Below are 20455 nucleotides of genomic sequence, written 5' to 3' on the forward strand. Positions count from 1 at the left end.
TTCTGAAGGCTTAGTTTAGTTTATAGCAAAGCTCCCCATACACGTTACACACGGGGAAGATTATGAAAACGCCCATGTAGCCAGCCCGTTCGCCTTGATTCGAACCCAGGTCGGAACTACCAGTGTTCAGCGATTTAACCGCTCGGCCGCGGGTGAGCCTAATTGCTGAAGGAAACTGGGTCGTATTCATGTTGCACAACAGGAAAACAAACCATGCAGCCAGCTGGTTCGCCTGGGATCGAACCGAAACCAGGTCGAACTTCCAGTAATCAATATTCTTAACCACTCAGCCACTGGCGGCGCGTGGCAGAAGTAAGAGCCACAGATATTGTAGTGAGCAGCAAAAACCTCTAATACTGGCTCTGGTTACTAGTAGAATTATATATTGGTAATAATCCAATCTACAGCAATGAAATTTCGGAGCATAATTGTGAAGTTAAATACGACACTCCGATAAACGTGATAAAGATGAAAAATTTTTTAAAAAAGGAAACTTACTATGCAAATACATGTATTCATTAGTAAACATTTTATAAAATTTATTCTTAATTTAGCGTTTATGAATTCTCAGAGAATTATCTCATCGAATTATTTTTTTCTCCTCTGGTAATCCAATATAATTGATTAAATTTATGTGCTGTTAATATCTTTGCCTGTTATGTACATAGTTTTTTTTTTTTTTTTTTTTTTTTTTTTTTTTTTTTTTCCGTTCAAAGTTAGATAAAACTGAACGTACGTTACACTGAAATTACTTTGTCTAGAAAGTAAGCGCTTGAGTAGAAACAGATGTTGGGTTTTATTTTTAGAAGACATGAGATCGCTTTCTGTGAAGTAATGTTATAAAATTTTGAATTTGAAATAATCGTACTTCGTTTTTAGTAGCGCAGAATGATAAAGATTTAATGAGAATATAGCAAAGCATCTTTTTAGAGACGCTGTTATAATTTTGCTATTTTATTTTTTTATGGTAGGTCAAGGAAACAGGCAGGCTGCTAAATACGGTAACAGCACATTACTCTGTTTCATATATAGCGAATCCGCTCTGAAATGAGGCACGAAGCGGTAAAGTAGCTGAACACCAGTATTTCGGTCCGAGTTTCGAATCCCGCGAAGGGACTGGTTGCGCTTTCGTGGTTTTACCCTGTGTAACGTGTCTAGGAGCCAATTTCCCTTAGAAAGTCTTCCACGAAGGCATCCTTTCCCTTAGGCAGATAGATCGTACCGGTGTTTATTTTATCAACAGTACTGGTTATTTTTAAAAATGATCATCCTAGAAAGGTGATTGCCAAAAAGTATTCACTTCGCATATTTATACGTTATGCATGAATATACTCTTTTTAGTCAATCTAATATATATAAATTACTAATGCTTTAAAAAAATTCAATTTTCAATATTCTGTTTCCTATTTGTTCCTGTTCAATGAAACAGATTCATACACAGCAAATCCAAATGCATCGCTACAGGAAGATGATAAACCAGCACAGTACGTAATTACAGTTACATCCGGAAAAGAGTAGATATACATATAAATACATAATATATATATACGGTATACAACGATATACAATATATATATTATCGTTTTTTAGGATGTATCTATAATATGTATCATTTTACTTTATTAAAATATAATATTCAATTTTGTAATTTAGGAATTTCTTCTCCCTTATCATGTATTATCAGCTTGTACTTTATAAACCTGATACCCCTTCAATTATCAGCTGTATTTTATAAACCTGAAACATAGAAACGCAATTTGATTTTATGCATTTCAGTATCAAGTGAAATATTAAAACTGATTGTTCATTATAACACTTTATGTATTCATTCAAAGCGGATCTCAGATAATGTGCCGCAAATTATTTCCACACTAAGTTTTTTGTGCAAATAATACGTCCTGCTAGTGTTTTTGTAATAAAATGCATGTTATTAATTGATTTCTAATTTTCGTTGCATCTTGATATTGCTGCCAAAAGATATTCAATCAACAATAGTATCTTTTACTACGTTTATGTGTGTGGATACATAGACCATTTCTCCGTGTACTAGAAAAATTTGATAATGATTTATCCACTTTTGAAGTAAAAAAATAATAGTTAGGAGTGTTATACGATTTTATAATACAAGTAAAAAATATATATAAAGCTCTGGAAAGTGCTAACACATATTTATGGAATATTATGGATGGTAATTTATGAAATATTATGGATGGATGAGTAAATGGAATATTATGTGCGTGCTATATATGTATACACATATCATCAAGTATAAAATCATTTATATATAATTTTTATGTCGCGATGAAATTTGTTTTCTTCCGCAAAATAACGGCAAATTATGAAACATTACGCAACATTGAAAAGCGTGATGAACAAATTTTGCGAAAAGAAATAGCGACTGCTGCACGTATCTCACAGATATCTTTCATTCAACACAAAGGTGAAAAAGTTCTATTCCTGTTCAAAACATACCCTGCAGTCTGAGTCACACACGGAAGAAATGACAGCAGGTCTTTTGTTCAACTGAGGGGATGTGTTTTATGGCTTACTCACTTTCCCGCCAAACAAGTACAGAGGAAGGAAGCGTCGTTGCCATAGTAACAAGGCTGTAGGTAGTCTTACAGATTTGAGTCTTTATCGCTCAACGTTCGTAGCGCCATCTGTTATTAAAAATCGACATGAGAAAGGGGTATTAAACGCTCTTAAGCTGATACGGGAAAAACGAAAAATCTGCATCAGCTAAATCACCAGGATAGACAATCATTGAAGAGGACTTTGATGAAAAATAAGAGGACTACAGCTGCAAAAGTGACTGCTGATCTGAATGTCGCACTCACAAACCCTGTCAGCACCAAAATAATATGAAGGGAGCTCTACAAGCAGGGTATTTTTGGTGAGCTGTAATTCAAAAACTACTCATCAGTGATTATAATGCCTGTATGAGGAGCAAGTGGTGTGAAAATCATAAAACCTGGCTGTAGAGCAATGGAAGACTGTTATTTGGTCAGATGTGTCTTGCTTCACACTGTCTCCAACTTATGGGAGAGTTTACATCTGGCTATCACCATCCCAAACACATGATGCAGACTGTTTACTGCCAAGAGTGAAACATGGCTGGGGTTTCATCTTGGTTTGGGCAGCCATATCGTGATATTTCATGGACACTGAGCAAGAGCACATTACCGTCAAGAATTATGTGACCATTTTGGCTGATCACATCCATCCCATAATACAAATTTTGTTCCCCAGTGGTAATTCTATGTTACAAGATGACAGACCTCCTGTTCACTCAGCTCATATCATCCAGGGATGGTTTTCTGAGCATGAGAGTGAATTTTCACGTCTACCATAGTCACCAGATATCAATATTACCGAGCCTTTGTCTGTTATTTTGGAGAAAAATCTGCATGAGCACTATCCACCATCATCATTGTTATCTGAACTTGCCATTGTTTTAGAGGAAGAATGGTGCAAGATTCTCATGAAAAGTATACAAGATCTCTGTTTATCCATTTTGAGAAGACTGCAACCTGTTTTGAAGGCCAACAGTTTTCTTACACTGCATTAATCACAGTGATATGTTTTTATTTCGGTGTTTCCATATTTTTATCCAATTTCTGTTCCTTGGATGTATATCGCCGTAAGGTTAAAATTTTTTGTCGTATCGTATAAAAACATTTTACAGATAGAGTAATAATTGCTGCTTTTTATTATTAACATTACATAGAAAACCTGCCATTAAAATTGAATCCTTTGTAATTTTGAATTTGTCAGGGGGGGAAGGAGCTGTGGAAATGCATAAAATTTAATCACCCTTAAAGAGTACACTTAACATTATGACATAAAGATTAATGAAAAAATAAAAATAGTTTTAACTAACAGTTTAACTAAATCAGGCTACTTAAAATTTAAAGTAGTAAAATTAATGAAACAAATCAAATTTTAGAAATATGGGCTAAAAAAGCTGAATTAAATTACAACAAAGTTGCTGTTTTTGAAATAATCACCCATTATTAATTTAATCTATTCTTAAAGTGGGCTTAATCAAACTGGGATAAAGCCTAAACAAATAGACTTCATGTGCCACTTTTTAATTATTACATATGTTAATCCATTCTGTACTTCTGTTAGTCATTCTTTGGGAATAATCTATTAAAAAATTCAGGACTGTTACAAAATCTCTTATTTAAAGATGTACACATTTTCCCCCCTTCTAAAACTTGCTTTAGGCGTGTGAAATTTTTTCATTAAGTTTAATTATTTGAGTTATGTCTTTAATTATTTCATTTTGCTAAAATTATTGTTAAATAAATTTCCAGGCTATTAAAATTAAATAGGTAAAATATTTTTCTCATCTTTTACTTTTACAATGTTATTTTTCTAATTTTTATAGGTAATCCCAAACAAAATATAATACTGTGGATGGATCATAGAGCTGTAGCTGAAGCTGACTTTATTAACAGTAAACCTCACAGAGTCTTAGATTTTGTTGGTGGAAAGATCTCACCAGAAATGGAACCACCTAAACTTTTATGGCTTAAAAAGGTCGTAACTTTCACTGTTGCGTATATTTAAACATTTCAAAATTAATGGATTTATGGATTTAATTTACTTAATATGCATTGTATAATCAAATAAAAATAACCGTTCTTGTTATTTTTGATGGATGCTTGTTCCAAATTACTTATGCCCCCTTACTATTGCTTTTAAACATATCAAAGAAAATGCTTGAGTTTTCAAATTGTGTCATAGCAAAACAGAAACTGCAATCACATCTCTTGTTTAAAATATTAGGTGCAAATCTTATAGTCTTATGTGCAAATGATCCATTTGAAAGAAATACTTAGTTTCAACTTAAATAATTAAATTTCTTCTTTGTTTAGCAAGTGCAATAATCTTCACATTGTATTCATTTAGGATAGTATATACAGTGCAAAGTCTTTAATCTGGACGTCCATAATTCAGAATGATCTGTAATCCGGACCTCAAAGCTACAAACTTTATGCGCATTTGTAAAAGCATTATGCATTTATTTATGTGCATAATACGTTTACGCATGCACGCTTCTGCTATGCATGCGCGTAAAGAGAAGAGAAACTGTTTATAGAAGAGAGATGTTTTAAAGGAATATACATAAATTTATTACATATTAAGTGTTTTTATTGTTAAATTCAGAATCTTTAATGAACTTTACTGATTTCGATCAACCAAGTGCCTTCTCAAAATCACATGACTTCTCCTCTGACTGCCTCCACACCAGCATAGCACAAGATGAAGAACATTCATTCTTATTTTACATACTCATGAACTCGCATTTTCAACTTTTGCCTCGTGCGATGATGTACTAGAAGTACATCTTTGATTTCTTTTAAAATCAAGCAAATGTTTAAATGGTTATAATTTTCAGGATACTGGTTAGAACTCTTTGTAGTTAATGCCAGCTGTAAAGATAAGATTCAAGATCCATAGAAGAGAGAATTAAAGAGAAAGTATTAGCACAAAAAACGAAGCAACTTGAACTACTTACGTTGAAAGAAATGTTTAGTAAGGTAACGTTGAAAGTAAACAAATAAATATTAAGCTTTTTTTTTTTGTAAATTTTGATACCCTTTAGATCATAATTGCTCTTTATTTCATAAATTACGGTTTCATATTTTTAATTTTATAATTTCTGCATGCCATCTTACCAGATTTAAATTGAGAATATATAATCTGGAAAAACCCCTAATCCGGAATCGCCGAAGTCCCGACGAGTCCGGATTAAAGACTTTGTGCTGTATCTTATAATTTGGCAAATCACTGGCAGAAAAATATTTTGCTTTAGACAATCAATTTTTTTAATTTAATAAAAAAAATGCTAGGATATATTAAGTAATGAAACCAATCTAATTATTGAATTAATTAGTAAAATTTAATAAAAATAATAAACAATCTGTCCATGAAGGTAATTAACATTATCATGAAGGTTTTTAAATTGATCTTTTTTTTCTCCCCCTATTCCCTTATTAGAACTTACCAGATCAATGGGAAAAGTTTGAACACTTCTTTGATTTGCCAGATTTTCTTACGTGGAGAGCTACTGGAAGTTTGCAGAGGTCTGTCTTTTTTTTTTTTTTTTTTTTAAACATGTGTTTCGAAGATGTTTTTGAGCATTTTTATGTTTTTACATTTGCCAAATTATAATGTAAAATTGTTACAGTTATGTAAAAGTTCTGTGTTATTATTTCATTACAGTCATTTTCAACTAATATTTTATTTTCTTTAAAATTTTCCTAAATTGTAATATCAGATTTATATTTTATAAAAATGGGCATAGATCTTTTATATATTTGCTGGTATTGAGATCTGTGATCTTTTATTCTTATCACAAGTATTAATAAAGGATTAAATATGCAAATGCTTTCCAAGACATTTTCTGCACCCATAGCCTTTGATGTAAGATATAAAAAATACTAGGTATACATATATATATATCACATTGAAAAAAAACACATTCACTTTAGAAGAAAGAGTTGGTAAAATTCAAATAAATTACCTTGTAAAAACAATTTTGCAAAAGCAGTCCAGTTTTAAAATCCCTAAAATACTTTGTGTAAAAATTGAATACAGAAAATGTTTTACATCTTCAGGAGGTTGGTGCACTGAGAAAAGAAAATCCTATTTTTAAACTAATAAAAACACTAAAATCTGCAGAACTGTATTATTACATACATACATATATGATGATAGTTGACTGGTAAAATAATTTCAGATTACACATTCTTAAAAGTAAATCTAAAGTCATTCAGTTAGGAACAACTTTACTTGTTAATGTTACTCTGTTTATATGCAACTTGCTCTTGCATACATAAATTTTTTAGCCATAAGCTTTTAGAAGTTGTTTCGTTCTCTTTTCTCAATACTATTTGACATTTTCGAAAAAACATTTTTCCTGGTAGTTTTAATTTAATTAATTACTTGAAACATATATTCATGCATACATACATGCGTTTTATATAATTAATATATACATAATAACAACATAATTTGCGTTTTATATAATTAATATATACAATATGTATATATTAATTATATAAAACGCAAAACAAAATAAATTAAAAAAAAATTTAAATTTATTACATATTTGGAATAAACAACATGCAAAAACTAAAAAACAAAAGCACAGTTATAAACTGCAAGAAATAGGGAGGCAAAACATGACAAAATGTTAAATATGTAACATTTGTATTTAAATATATATTGTAAGACTTATATAGTTATTCTTTAGGCTGCATTGTTTGGTGGGCATCTGGCTTTATTTTTCTGGGAGATCTAATTCAAGACATTGTATAAAATGGTTAAATATTGTTCAAGATAGTTGGGAAGTACTATGGCACTGTCTCTGTGTTTGCCTCAGTCTGACTGGGATGCCATTGTTTGGTTTTGATAGAGACGTCTTCTTATTTTTTTCAGTAGGTTCATAATAGGTATTAGTCCCATGTGTTCTTATCAAAAGAAACTTTCTTTTAACCTTTTTAATGTACCTTTTCCAGAAGGGCTTGTAATTTTTATAACAAGAATGTTTACTTGCGTGTCTTCTGCAAATTGTCTTTGTTTATGCATATTTCTGTTTTCATGTGCCATCTAATAAAAAATAATGCAAATTTTTGCTGCATATTTAATATGCTAATAATGTACAATGATGTACAGATGCATTTTGTAATGCAGGATTATGTTCGTTATTGGAAACATTCTTTGGCTGGTGTTCACTTTGGTTTTATGGTCCTTTTTTAAGCAAGTTACTATATATATATGTTAAGGTTAAAGTAATGAATCTCATAGATTATTTGAAAATTCTCTTCCATAGAAGTATAATAAACAATCTGATCTTTTTCATTTTGCATTGGAACAATGAGTTTCTCAATACTACCAGTTTGAACAATATATCTTGATACTCGTTGATAGTCTTTTGATGTTTTGCCAAAAGTTTTCTCTTTGCTTTCCTTAACTTTTGCAATAAAGGAATTGTACTGTTCTGCTGTTGATAACTGGTGGTTTTCCCCTTTTCTCAATTTGAGCATGTCCATAAGATCATTAAAATGTGATCTCATGAGTTCTAAATCATCTTTCATTGTGCTTAAATTACAGTAGCATTTGTGAAAATTTTAAAAGAACAGTGCATATGCCCAAAACTGACAAAGAAACTTATGTCAAACTTGTATTTGAAAAGAGTTAAAACTGCCAAGGGCAAGGTATTCGCACAACAAATAAACAGCGCAAAGTGCGAGCATTTACATCCAAAGTAAACAAGCAACTGACATTGTCTAGCTGTTTGTGTGGGAAATTACCATTATGCATGCATATTGGAAATCTCTAAGCCAAATGCATTGAAAATTATTACACTGACAAAACTTCGTTGATAATTATTAATATTAGCTGGTAAATGTGATAAATTCTTTACTTTAACCAGCTTATTTGTTTATTATTAATAATTGCCAGTTATTATTAATAATAACTGATTAATCACATTGACCATAACATATATATATTATTGTGCACACACACACACACACACACATATATATATATATTATATGTATATATAATGTTTATATATATATATTATATGTATATGTGTGTGTGAAATAAAGTTATAATTTTAATCTGTAATAACCTCTAAATTCTGTTTTTGAATTTCATTATTTTCACTTTCTGTCCTAAAAACAGTATTATATTTACAACAGTTTTTTGTTTGAAGTGTGAACTTTGTAATGACATACTTAAAAAAAATGTGTTTTTATATAATGCAAATGGTGTATTACTTATGTATCACAAAACTGATAACAGAACTTTTCATCCTATCCTAAATAATATAAAAACTTGATTAAATAGTACCGTGTTTGACGGCATATAAGGCGCACATTTTTTTCTAAATTTGGTATCAAAAAAATTACCTGCGTCTTATACGTGAAGGACACAGGTTAACGTTCAATACTGAATGTTATTTTTAGCCCGGATAAAGGTCTAGACACGCATAACTTTTTCTACATCTGCCATAATTATTTTGCGCATGCGTGAAATATCTGTCGCCAAAAAGCGCCAAAGCTCGAAGCTGATGTCGAAGTTCGAACAGATTCGACGGTCACATTACGTCTATGGAGCCTTTCCTTCTTTACATAGACTTTCTTTGAATCAGCCGACACACGTGTTGGTATCGGTGTTACTCTGTATAAATGTGTCGGTATCGGTGCTTAAATCTATTTGTTTTAAAAAATACCCTGGAAAATATGACTAGAAAGGAACAAGAGATTAAGCTACACAATTCAGTATAAACTAGGAGTGTTAAACTATGCCAAAGTGCATGAACATTAGGTACTAATGTTGTATTGAAACAGAGCAGCAGCAAGGCATTTCGGTCCACCACCTACTGTTCATTCATTTATTCATTATTGAAATTTACATATCATGTTCAAAATAGCTTGCCGTTTGTTAATTTTCCTTAATAAAAATATGTTTGGTAATTGCATTCAATGATTGTTTATTTGGCTTTTACGAAATGTGAGAAATAAAAGAAACCACATTTTAAGTTATTGGTACCGCGCTATCGCGCGGACCACAATAACTTAAAATGTGGTTAAAATGAAATGAAACTTTTTTGCCTTGTGTGTGGCCTTCTAAATAAGGGAATGTCTTTGCCGTCAAATATGGTAATAATAAAACATTGTCATATCCCATTAAGAAATTAAATTTGAGTATTATTAATTTAACTTCACTATCTTTTTTCTTTGTCTTGCAACTGTGTAGTTAGCTGCATTTCTCTGTCCATTTATAGAATAGGAAACCTTTATGTTAAATTGCTTAACATCAATGCACCTATCACTGTGCTTGTATTGTTTTTGAATGTGTTCTTAATCCAAATGAAATTATGAAAATGATATGAAATGAAATTCTGAAGGAACACAATCACTAGACATGTGACATATCCACCTTTTTAATTTTCTATGCCAGTTCTCTAAAAGTTTTATTATAGCAACACATACGCATACATATATAGTATTTTTAGTTGTTTATTTTTACAAGCATAATCTAAGAAAGTATTTAAGATTTAAGTCTTAAAAATATAGTTAATATTTAGCCAACAATAAATTGCTCAAGTAGTGAGACAATGACATATCAGGTTCTGGTGTCGGGCAGTTCCATACAGGTTAATGAGCAAAATTAAAATTATTATTTTCTAAAAATTGTTGACTTTAATATTACATATTTTCATGTAATTACCTGAATGAATAAAAACCAGCTGGATGTAAAATAGTAAAAAACTTATCCTCATTTATATTGGGTTTTAATGAAAGTTTCTTACCTCTGCAAATATCATCTGTGCAAGCAGTTCGTGTTGGCATGTTTAATCATATTTCGTCAAACAATTATTGGCATTTGAAAGAAAAAAGACTTGCTTTAGAACATTGTGTTGTGAAATTTTAAAAAAAGTATTGTTATCATTAAGTATATGTTGTCTGAAATAGAACTACCACCCTACCAGATTAGAACCATCATTTGCTTCCTGTTGTGTTGCAAAATGTCAGCTACAGAATGCCACTAAATGATGTGTATAGCTGTAGGTGCTAATGTTGTATCATATGATAATGCGAAGGCTTGGTACTGAAAGTTCAAAAATAAGGGCTGTGACATTCAAGAAGCAGAGTGCGTGCAAGAACTTGTGGAAGAAGATCAGTATGCAACCACTTGAGAGCTTGCTAAGGAGTTAGATGTTAGTGCCATTAGTCGCTAAAACTCTAATAACCGTAATGAAAGTGCATATTTCAATTAAAGTGAGAAATTAAAAAATATGTTTTAATTACTTGAGGATAGTTTAAAATCGATATCAAATCAAATTATATAAGTATATGTTATAAAAATCTTAAAGTGTAACTTTTATATAGATAGTTATATAATGAAGTTTCAATTTTATGCTTGTTTTTATTATTTATTTTGTTTCTTGTGATAAATTTATTATAGTGAAGCATGAAAGTTTTCTGATTGTGTCCCTGTCTTATAGATAATTTGTTTAAGAACATTATTTTATTTGATATCCTACTTTCTTTCAACTTAAAAGGAATTTATTATGTTTTAAATAACTCTTCATTAATTAGATCATTATGCTCTTTGGTGTGTAAGTGGACATATCAAGCTGGACAAGAAACTGCAAATGGCTGGCAAGATGACTTTTGGAAAAATATTGGTCTTGAGGATTTAGTTTTTAATAACTATAAAAATATTGGTAATTACTTATTAAACATTTTATACAGAAAATTTCTTAAACTGAAATACGATTGAATAATATAAAAATTTAAAGTAATTATACATGAATAGTTTTTGTAAATATAAGTTTTCTTGAATTGTTTTATAGTTTATAATTTTGATATAATTATTTTAAATAAATGCAAAATTTATACAAATACTATTTGTTTTTTGATACTTTTGATTTATTTATATTTTATTTAAATTCTTATATTATTAGACATTAGATAATATTCATCACTCTTTATGATATATTTCCTTCTCTTAAGAAAGATTTAGTGATTTATTATATTTATTATAATACCTTATTTAATGTTTTATTCAAATTAATTGCAATAAGAGGCGCACTTTTTATTGCTAAAATTTATAAAAAAAAAAAAAAAAGTTCATTGTAGTTTCAGGAGCAAAAAATTTCAGTTATTGATATGTTCTTTAAATTCTTTGATATATGAGATATCCTTTCTTCATTTACAATCCAGAATTTTTATTCTATTACGCAGTTTAAAATTACTATATTTGGGAACATGGTCGATTATAAAAGATAAATTCCATTATATGTAAAGTAATTTCTTTTGTACAAAGTGAATACAATTAAATTTAGTTAACTGGAATACTTAGAATTGTAATATTTAGTCCTTTAAAACAGCTAATTTAATTTTTAGAAGCTTGATTATCATTTAAAAGACTTGTAAGAACCAGTGTTAGGTTTTACAGAACTAAAATTATTCTTCAAATGAATAATACAACAAAGAATGGGAAAGGAATGGTGAATTTTTACTAGGTTAGCAATAAATTCTTTTTTAAATTTTAATTTGTGGTAAAAGGGTATTTAGTTCATAAATTGTTCCCATTTTTCTTTCTCTTTATTATCTATTTACACAGTATCTATTTCAAGTTTCAAATGCATATTTTAACCATAAAGAAATCTTTAATTCAATTTTATTTTAAACAAGAGTAATAATTTAGGAAATATGCTCACATTTAGTATTTAAAATTGCACATAAAATTTAATTCTTTAGTTACAAATAATTTTAATGCAGTTAGGCAGTTAAAAGATTAAATATTTAATTAATTAAAATTGCACTAACTTATTAATGTTACTTTAAAAAATCCAAATGAATGATTCAAAAAGCTCAAAAAAATTTTTTTTTTAAAAATCTCTTAAATGTAGAATTTAATGTTTATTTTTAAAGGTGTAATTTTTTTAGTATTGAAAATGTACAGTGAAAATATTTGCCAAGTCTCAAAGTGAGACTTTTCTAAGGTCTTATGGAAGTCTACAGAAGCATGATATTCTCCATAGAAGAAAACTGTGGCTATTTTCCTAACCAGTAGAACTATAAAATATAGCTGTTAATATTTTTATATATATATGGTATTTTACTACATATATGGTATTTTTCTATATATATGGTAATATTTAATATATGGTAAAATATTAATGCTAAATTTGACTTTTAGCTCAGAAACCATACTTATGAATTGCCTTAACTCAAAATTGTAAGGCACATTCTTCATGAAATAAAAGCATGTTAAAAATAATTTTTTGTTGTTTTTAATATTTCAGTAAAATCTAATATGTATTTATAGGAACTGAAGTCTTAACTCCTGGTGAAAAGTGTGGAAATGGATTATGTGAAGCAGCAGCGGAAGAAATGGGACTCAAACCTGGTACTCCTGTGTCAGCATCTATAATTGATGCTCATGCTGGAGGTTTAGGTAAAAGTTTGTATAAAATCCCAAATTCATTCAGGAAAGTATATTTCATTACTTATAGACATATGCTTTAAAATCAATTAAAAATTATCTAATTTTTAAAATTATTTATCAATGATATTAGTATAATTTCCAAACAAATTCATTTCGTTTACTTTTTTACTTTAGTTTTTGTTTAATATAATATTTTTGTTTAATATTAGTTTTTGTTTAGTTTTTGTTTAATATAATATTTTCAGTTTAGATCAGCTTATCTCAACCTTTTGACTAACTCATACAACCTAAGCAAAAATTGAAAACCTTTAGTACCACCACTACATTTTGCAATCATTATTTTTCAATTTCTAAATAGTAATATATATATATATATATATATATATATAAAAAAAAAAAAAAAAAAAAAAAAAAAAAAAAAAAAAACTGAAAACTTTCATATTTTATATTACATCCAAAGGGGCGCTTTTATAATGTTTTGTGTGTTACCTTTATTTATTAAGTAAAATGTTCTTCTCTCTTAAAACACATAAAATTCAATTCAACAGCAATATCACAAAGTATTTAAAAACAGCAGAGCATCATACCTTTAGAATTTCTGATACACAATCTCACGTGCTGGAGATTAAAACGTTTTTTTAAAATTTTTTTTCCATACAGTGTTGCTATTTCTGGCTTTAAAATTGTTAAGTTTGTTAATAAAAAATTCATTAAAATTTTGCAAAATTGTAAATAGATAGTAAAACAAATTCAAAATTTGGGCTTCCGAGTGATCATGATTAGTTGGAAGACTAAGTTATTCAAAATTTGATGGCTTTAAGTACCGTTGTTTTTCTACAATGCAAGAAACATTCATGCAGATTCTTCATTACTTAGTTTCTTTAAATATAATACATGGCGATAATATTTGGTAGCAACAGTTTGAAAATTGAATCGATGCAAAATGCTGCTTTGAAATTAATTGCCCTGCTGGGCTAAAAAATATTTTGCTATTTGCACAACCTATTGGCTATTTTAATTAAATATGCACACATAAAAATATTAGATTAAAAATTGGTTAACATTTTAATTATCAAAATTTAAGTTATACTACTTAGTGTGAAATTTTGGCCTGTTTAAGAGAAATATTATGTCTGGTCTTATTCACTTTATGTCTGGTCTTATTTCACTTAGTTTTAAGTGTAAATTAGAATCCACATTATATTTTGTTCTGTATTTATTTATTTATTTATTTATTTTTTTTTAATATAACATGGAAGAGAATCCTTGTTCAATGATATAGGTTGTGCAAAAAGGCAATCAAAATTTAATAGCTTTATTTGATATGTTTCTAAATTCTTATTTTTTTCTTTCGGTTAAGCCAAAAGTTAACAAGTGTGTTATTTTTGAAATATTCAGTTAGAGTTTGATCACAATAAATTTCTATCAATTGTTCTTTTTTTCACGAGATAAAATTTCAGGTATATCTGAACAAAATGGTATTCTAATCCAATTTTCTTTTTCATAATCCTCAGGAAAATACATGTTGGAATTATTTATAAATGAAAAACGATTTTTAATGTCAAATGCTAATTCTTCTATTTTCAAATTATTTTCAGTTAGAAAACTTTCTAAAAGTGGCAAAAAGCTTAAAATATTATTATCCATATCTTTGATTATTTGCTTGAGTTTTTTTTATCATTGCTTTTATTTTATCTCTAATGGTAAACAAATTAACATTTTATTCTTGTAATCTTAAATTTAATTCATTTAATTTTCCAAAATATCAGCTAAATAGGCTAAATGTGCCAACTATAATTCACTAAATAAACATTTTGGCAATTCAAATTTTGAATCACAGCATTTTGAATACAGCATTACGTGTTCAGCTCATTTACATTGCGTAGCTTCAGAGGCACTTCACATGAATGAGTCTTAATCATAGTTCTGAAAAGGGACATCGAAGAAGAATGAAGGAGAAGGGGGGCAAACATAAATGGAACTTCTTTCACATAAATGGAATGGCATATGAACTAATGAGGATGCAAATAGATTTCGAACCTAATCAAATTGTCTTCCTTAATTCAAAATAGTGATGGAGCTTTTTGTCAAGTACACGTATAGGGTTGATATACCAGACTTATTAGTTCTTTTTAGTTTTTAGGAACTACAGTGTCGACTAAACATTGTAAAGGATCTGTTTTCATCGCATCTTTCCAAAGCTGAATTTTGTTTTTGAATTCATCAATTTTATGAGTGCAAGTTAATATTTTCTTAAGTGGACGTTGCATTTTTTTGATTAAGTTCATTTAGGTATCTAAATACATCAGTTAAATAGGATATTTTTTGCAACCAGTAATTGTCTTCCAACTTAGCTGAATACATACACAGTGTGAAGCTTCTTGCACTGTGAAGAAACAATAGTATCTAGAGACATCAAATTTTGAATAACATATCCTCCACTCAAATATGGGCATCTGGAAACTCAAATTTGGAATTTTTTTATTATCTAATCCATATTTTGTTAAAAATTTTATAATGAATTTTTGATTAACAAACTCAACAATTTCAAAGCGAGCAATGGTAACACTATACGAAAGAAAACATTTTTATCTCCAGCGTGTGAGGTTATGTATCGGAAATTCTAAAGATATGCTTTTTTAAAATTATTGTGATACTGGTGTTGAATTGAATTTTATGGTTTAAGTGCAAAGAACATGATATTTAATCAGTAAAGGTAACACACAAAATGTTTTAAAAAAAACTTTGGGCATAATATAAAATCTTAAAGCTTTCAAATTTTTTTTATCAAATTATTTATTGATCACTTTTAGCCAGACCTCTAGTACTATCCTCACTAAATTAAGATTTTGTGTTATAGTTACATTTTTTGTAGCACACTTTCAATCTTTTTGCTGCGCAAAGGGAGGCACTACCACATCATATTTGGTTCAATTGTAGCCAAACAGTAAATTACATTTTTTGACTTGGTTTGCTAATTTTTTAGGTGTACTGGCCTGTAAAGGACATTTCCGGAATTACGGAAACATTGATGAACGAATGGCTGTCATTTGTGGAACATCAACTTGTCATATGAAAGTTAGTTCTATCTTTGAAGTATTATTTGATTATTTAATTATTATGCAAATTTGCATGTTACTGTATTTTATAAATTCTTTTATAGGTTAGTAAGCAACCAATTTTTACACAAGGTATTTGGGGTCCTTATTTTTCAGCAATGGTACCAGATTATTGGTGCAGTGAAGCTGGACAGAGTGCTGCTGGTGCTTTGGTTAGTTCTCTTTTATTTCATAACATTTAAAATTATTAAATATTTAAACTTGCTGTGTAACAGGAATTTTTTTATGGGCAGATCACAGGGATACATATACTCCTGAAATTTTTATGAATGCTGAAATTACTCTAAATGTAGTATGGATATTTATGTGATTTGTTTCTTTTATCTGCTCTTTGTATCTTCCTGTGAGTATATTTAAGACTTAAATGTATATTAATTCATGAGTTTCGAAAGGACGATATTTTGGATGCAACACCAGAAGCAAGCAAATTAATCAAGAAGATGTTAGTGAACATAGGTTCATACCAATCTAAAAGTTATGAATTGTGTAGAATGACAAATAATGTATGTGACTAGAAAAATATTTGCCTGTTGATCATATGTATTTTTTACAATTTCAGTTGTAAAACAGTGATTATCGTAAATTAAATAGGAGGTATCCATGAAAATTTTATTTAGGAAAAAAAAAAGGTGTGCTTAAGCAATGTTCGTTATGTAATTAATTATTCCTTTATGTGATGCTACGAAACTTCTTATAATTTTATTTTTTGTTTGCTAATATCTTCAGCCTGAGAATTGTTTGCAGATGCTTTTTCAAGTTTCCAGAATGATTGCAATTTTCTTTCTACTTTATACAGTAACAGATGATGTGTTTATAATTTAAAAAAATATATAATTCAGTATAAAATATGTTGTCTTTGATTTGAACATAATCATATTTGCATATAAAAGTCTGTAAACCTTAAATCTAAATAATTAAAGTATGTAAACCTTAAATCAAAACGCTTTGCTTTATATACTATGATCAGACTATCCTAAGCAGCTACTTATAAAAAAATTGATACTGTTAAAAAAAAAAAAAAAAAAAAAAAAAAAAAAAGGAGTAATCAACATATATATGCAAATTTCATACAAAGAACAGGAGTGTATGCAAACATGAATGATATAATAAATAATTAGGCTTTCTTATTCATAAACAACTTTCTGTAACCTAAGTGGGCCTACTAACAGTCCTGTGCCAGAGAGAATAATCAAAATATATATTGCACATATTAAATCATTCTTGTTACACTATACAAATCGCTTCATAATTTCTTCCCTCGACTTCCAGAAACTCAAAATATTCAACAACAGAAGGCAATTAAATATGAATTGGTATAATAACAAAACACAGTTCACTGTATTAACTACCATTTGCTTTCATATGCCCTTAGAAGATGAAACAAAATTCCAAAATTAGAAGAGTAAAACACGGGAGAAAATTTCAGATGAAATAAATAAATACAGTTTCTGCAAATTGGATACAAATGGTACAGAGGGGATGTTAAGTCCATTATTCTTCAGTTTCTTGGAGAAGCACATTATAGAGCAATCTGTCACAATAAGAGTTTTCTTTAGTTGAATTAAAATTTTTGTAAATAGGGCTTTTATTTTTATAATTTAATTAAATTTACATTTTAAATATTTTGGTACAATAAGTTGTATTTTATTATGTTTAAACCAGGTGGCATTAGTTAACTAAGACTGACAATTTTACCATTGTGAAAAGTCGCATAAATCATCCTTCTATTTCATATTTTAGGTCAAAATTTTAAATGTTCAATATGTGCTTCTTTTGTTACAGGATGCATATCTAAGTTTATTCCATTCTGTGTGCACAGTATAACATTTCCCTGCTGATGCTCATCAAAGGAGTTACAGTGTAATCATAGAGCCCTTCTGAAGTTGCTGGGAGGGGAGGCACTTAAATATTTAACATGACTCCAAAGGGGAAAAAAGGGTCAGGAGGCACAGGATTCGAGATCTTGGTGGCCATCTGAACATGTGCTAAATCCTCTCCCCCATGTTGACCAGGTCAATGATATCAAAGCTTTTCTCTTAGAGTATAAAATATGTCTCTGTGCCAGTGAAGTATCTTGCTGAGATATGAAATTTTCTGAATAAGATTTTGTTTGACAAAGTAATCACAGTGCTTTAATGCCACATTTCCCCCCTCCCCCCCACACAGCGTACACAAAAGTGTGCAGGTCCTTTTTAAAAAAAAAGATCCATAAACTTTTGTTTACGAAATTGTCCAGAAGAGCTTGGGTTTTGATTAATCCTAGCTGCATTTATGGGATCATGGCAATTTTCCATGTCTTGTATCCAGACTTTATATTAGTTTACCATTTTGCGTTAATGAATTGTAGTCTTAGACTCATCTGCATAAATGATTATTAGACAGTTAATGAAATTGTCATCTTGCAATATTTTTTGCATGTAATAACAAAATTCATTGTTTAAAATGTTGCAACATCTGCGAACAATATGATTTTAATTCCAATAGCCATCACAGAACTTCCAAGTGGTTGTCTGTTGAATTTTAAATCCACAACTAGTGCAGTTTGGTGATTTTTATCGGGCTGTGTGTGAAACTCTCTAACTTTCCTCACATTTTCATTATATCATATTTGGCCATCTAAGTTTTTTTGTCTTTATACAGGCAACCAGCATTCTTGAACTTTCAACACCATTGTAAAAGGACTCACCAATGGCCAAGCAGTAATAATGCCAAGAGGCTGAGTAGTAAAAGTCTTAATTAAGCACTGGTAGTTAAACCTGTACTCAGATCTTGGCAAACTTTTTCCCTTAAAAAGCCCTTTAGGAAGGCGTCTCTTTTCTAAGCTCTCACGTGTTTTGCTGTGATCAAAATAATCTAGTCTGATATAAATTGCACTGATGATTGTGTGGAACTTTATTATACTAACTGTGCAGTAACACTTCCATCACTTGGGTCGATAAAATGAGTCCCAACTTCGCTTGGGGACTAAACACTGGGGGTTCTGCGACAAGCTGGCCACTTGTTCAGGACGTATGCTTACGCACCCCAGGGCTCATGTTCAAGGAAGCAGATTTCGGGCACTGCAGTGCTTGGCCCATTAGGGCTGTTACGCCACTGAGTTTAGATTTAGTTCAGTTTGTACAGTAACACAGTAGGGTACTTTTCCGTTTCGCCGGTGCAAATCTCGCCAAGCAGACTTTATTGGCGACAACACACAGTATACACATAAAAAATGCAAACAAATGTTAGTTCAAAGAATTTTTTATTTTTTTAAATGTTGTTTAAAATTTTGTAAAAAAGCCAATAAATAAAAACAATAAATTTGTAAAGCGACAATTTAAGAATTTACCATGCTTTTATGGTAAAACATATTGATTCGCCAGTTCGTATCACATGACCCTAAGTAATCTCATCTCACGTAAACTATGCTACAAAAATCTAATTCTCTCAGTAATTATCTACATTAATTTCAAGTTAAATCTTAATTTGGAATACAAGTTTAAATGCAAGAATTATTTCAAGTCTTACGAATAGCTTACTCAAAAATTATTTAAAACTGCAGTGCTTTACTTACTTTGCTAGTTCATTTTCATTAGAATTGATGAATTTAACCCTTGACTTTGCCTTTTCTATATTTTCGCCATCAGGTGAGCAGTGTGACTGCATCCTAATTAATTATCGTGAATGGCCTTAGGTCATAAATGTGAACTATCTGGTAAAAATTCTATGTAATTGTATGCCAATATTGAAAGAAACGATCAATCAGATAAGAAATGGCTGCGACTTGTTTTGAAAATAAGACGTAAAAGGTTACCAGTGAGGATATTCCGTTCGGCATCGGTTATACCATTATTGGCGATTTTATTGCCTGCGCCGGCAAAACGGAAAAGTACCCACAGTATTATACTAACTGTATAGCATCAATGAGTAAACACTTTACATATTTTAAAACACAAGATGTTTTCTGCGGTTAATTCAAAAATGGACCTCATGTCAGCTAGGTGATGTGTCACAAGTAAATCTGCATATGTGAGTTATGGGACTTTTTTTTTGGTATGTTAATATTAAAACCATATGTGATGCATAACTTGGAAATTACAGGATTTTGAAACTGTGAATCATTTGTAATAACTCTGCATAACAGTTAACTGCTTATTAGTGAGAATGATCATTAGTTTATATTTTAAGTTTTCTTTGTGAAGCATTTAGTTTTTTAAAAAATAAATAGCAATCATTAATTATTTTAGAGAATATACCAAGAAATTTTATCTTGAATAGCTTGACCATGTTATTAATTCACATCCAGCATCTGTGTCACTGAAAGAGCATATTAGAAATCATGAGGAAGACAGGTAAGTAATGTTTCCAAC

General features: G+C 29.7%; 1 protein-coding gene across 8 annotated transcripts in view; it reads left to right on the plus strand.

Moving 5' to 3' along the window:
- The window catches only part of LOC118197969 (FGGY carbohydrate kinase domain-containing protein), a 78092-nt gene that overhangs the window by 26657 nt on the left and 30980 nt on the right, over positions 1 to 20455 (plus strand). For 7 of the 8 annotated variants that reach the window (XM_035369550.2, XM_035369545.2, XM_035369555.2 and 4 more), the window contains exons 4-10: positions 4394 to 4545; positions 6010 to 6095; positions 11130 to 11257; positions 12868 to 12996; positions 15974 to 16065; positions 16151 to 16258; positions 20364 to 20437. In XM_035369550.2, the coding sequence (XP_035225441.1) occupies positions 4394 to 4545; positions 6010 to 6095; positions 11130 to 11257; positions 12868 to 12996; positions 15974 to 16065; positions 16151 to 16258; positions 20364 to 20437 (769 nt within the window). Of the gene's footprint in view, positions 1 to 2718; positions 3489 to 4393; positions 4546 to 6009; positions 6096 to 11129; positions 11258 to 12867; positions 12997 to 15973; positions 16066 to 16150; positions 16259 to 20363; positions 20438 to 20455 lie in introns of those variants that run through there. The other variant, XM_035369579.2, reaches the window with a different exon arrangement.

Source organism: Stegodyphus dumicola, chromosome 10, assembly GCF_044657685.1.
Source record: "Stegodyphus dumicola isolate Sdum_Otavi_A_Nest chromosome 10, ASM4465768v1".
Taxonomy (NCBI): Eukaryota; Metazoa; Arthropoda; class Arachnida; order Araneae; family Eresidae; genus Stegodyphus; species Stegodyphus dumicola.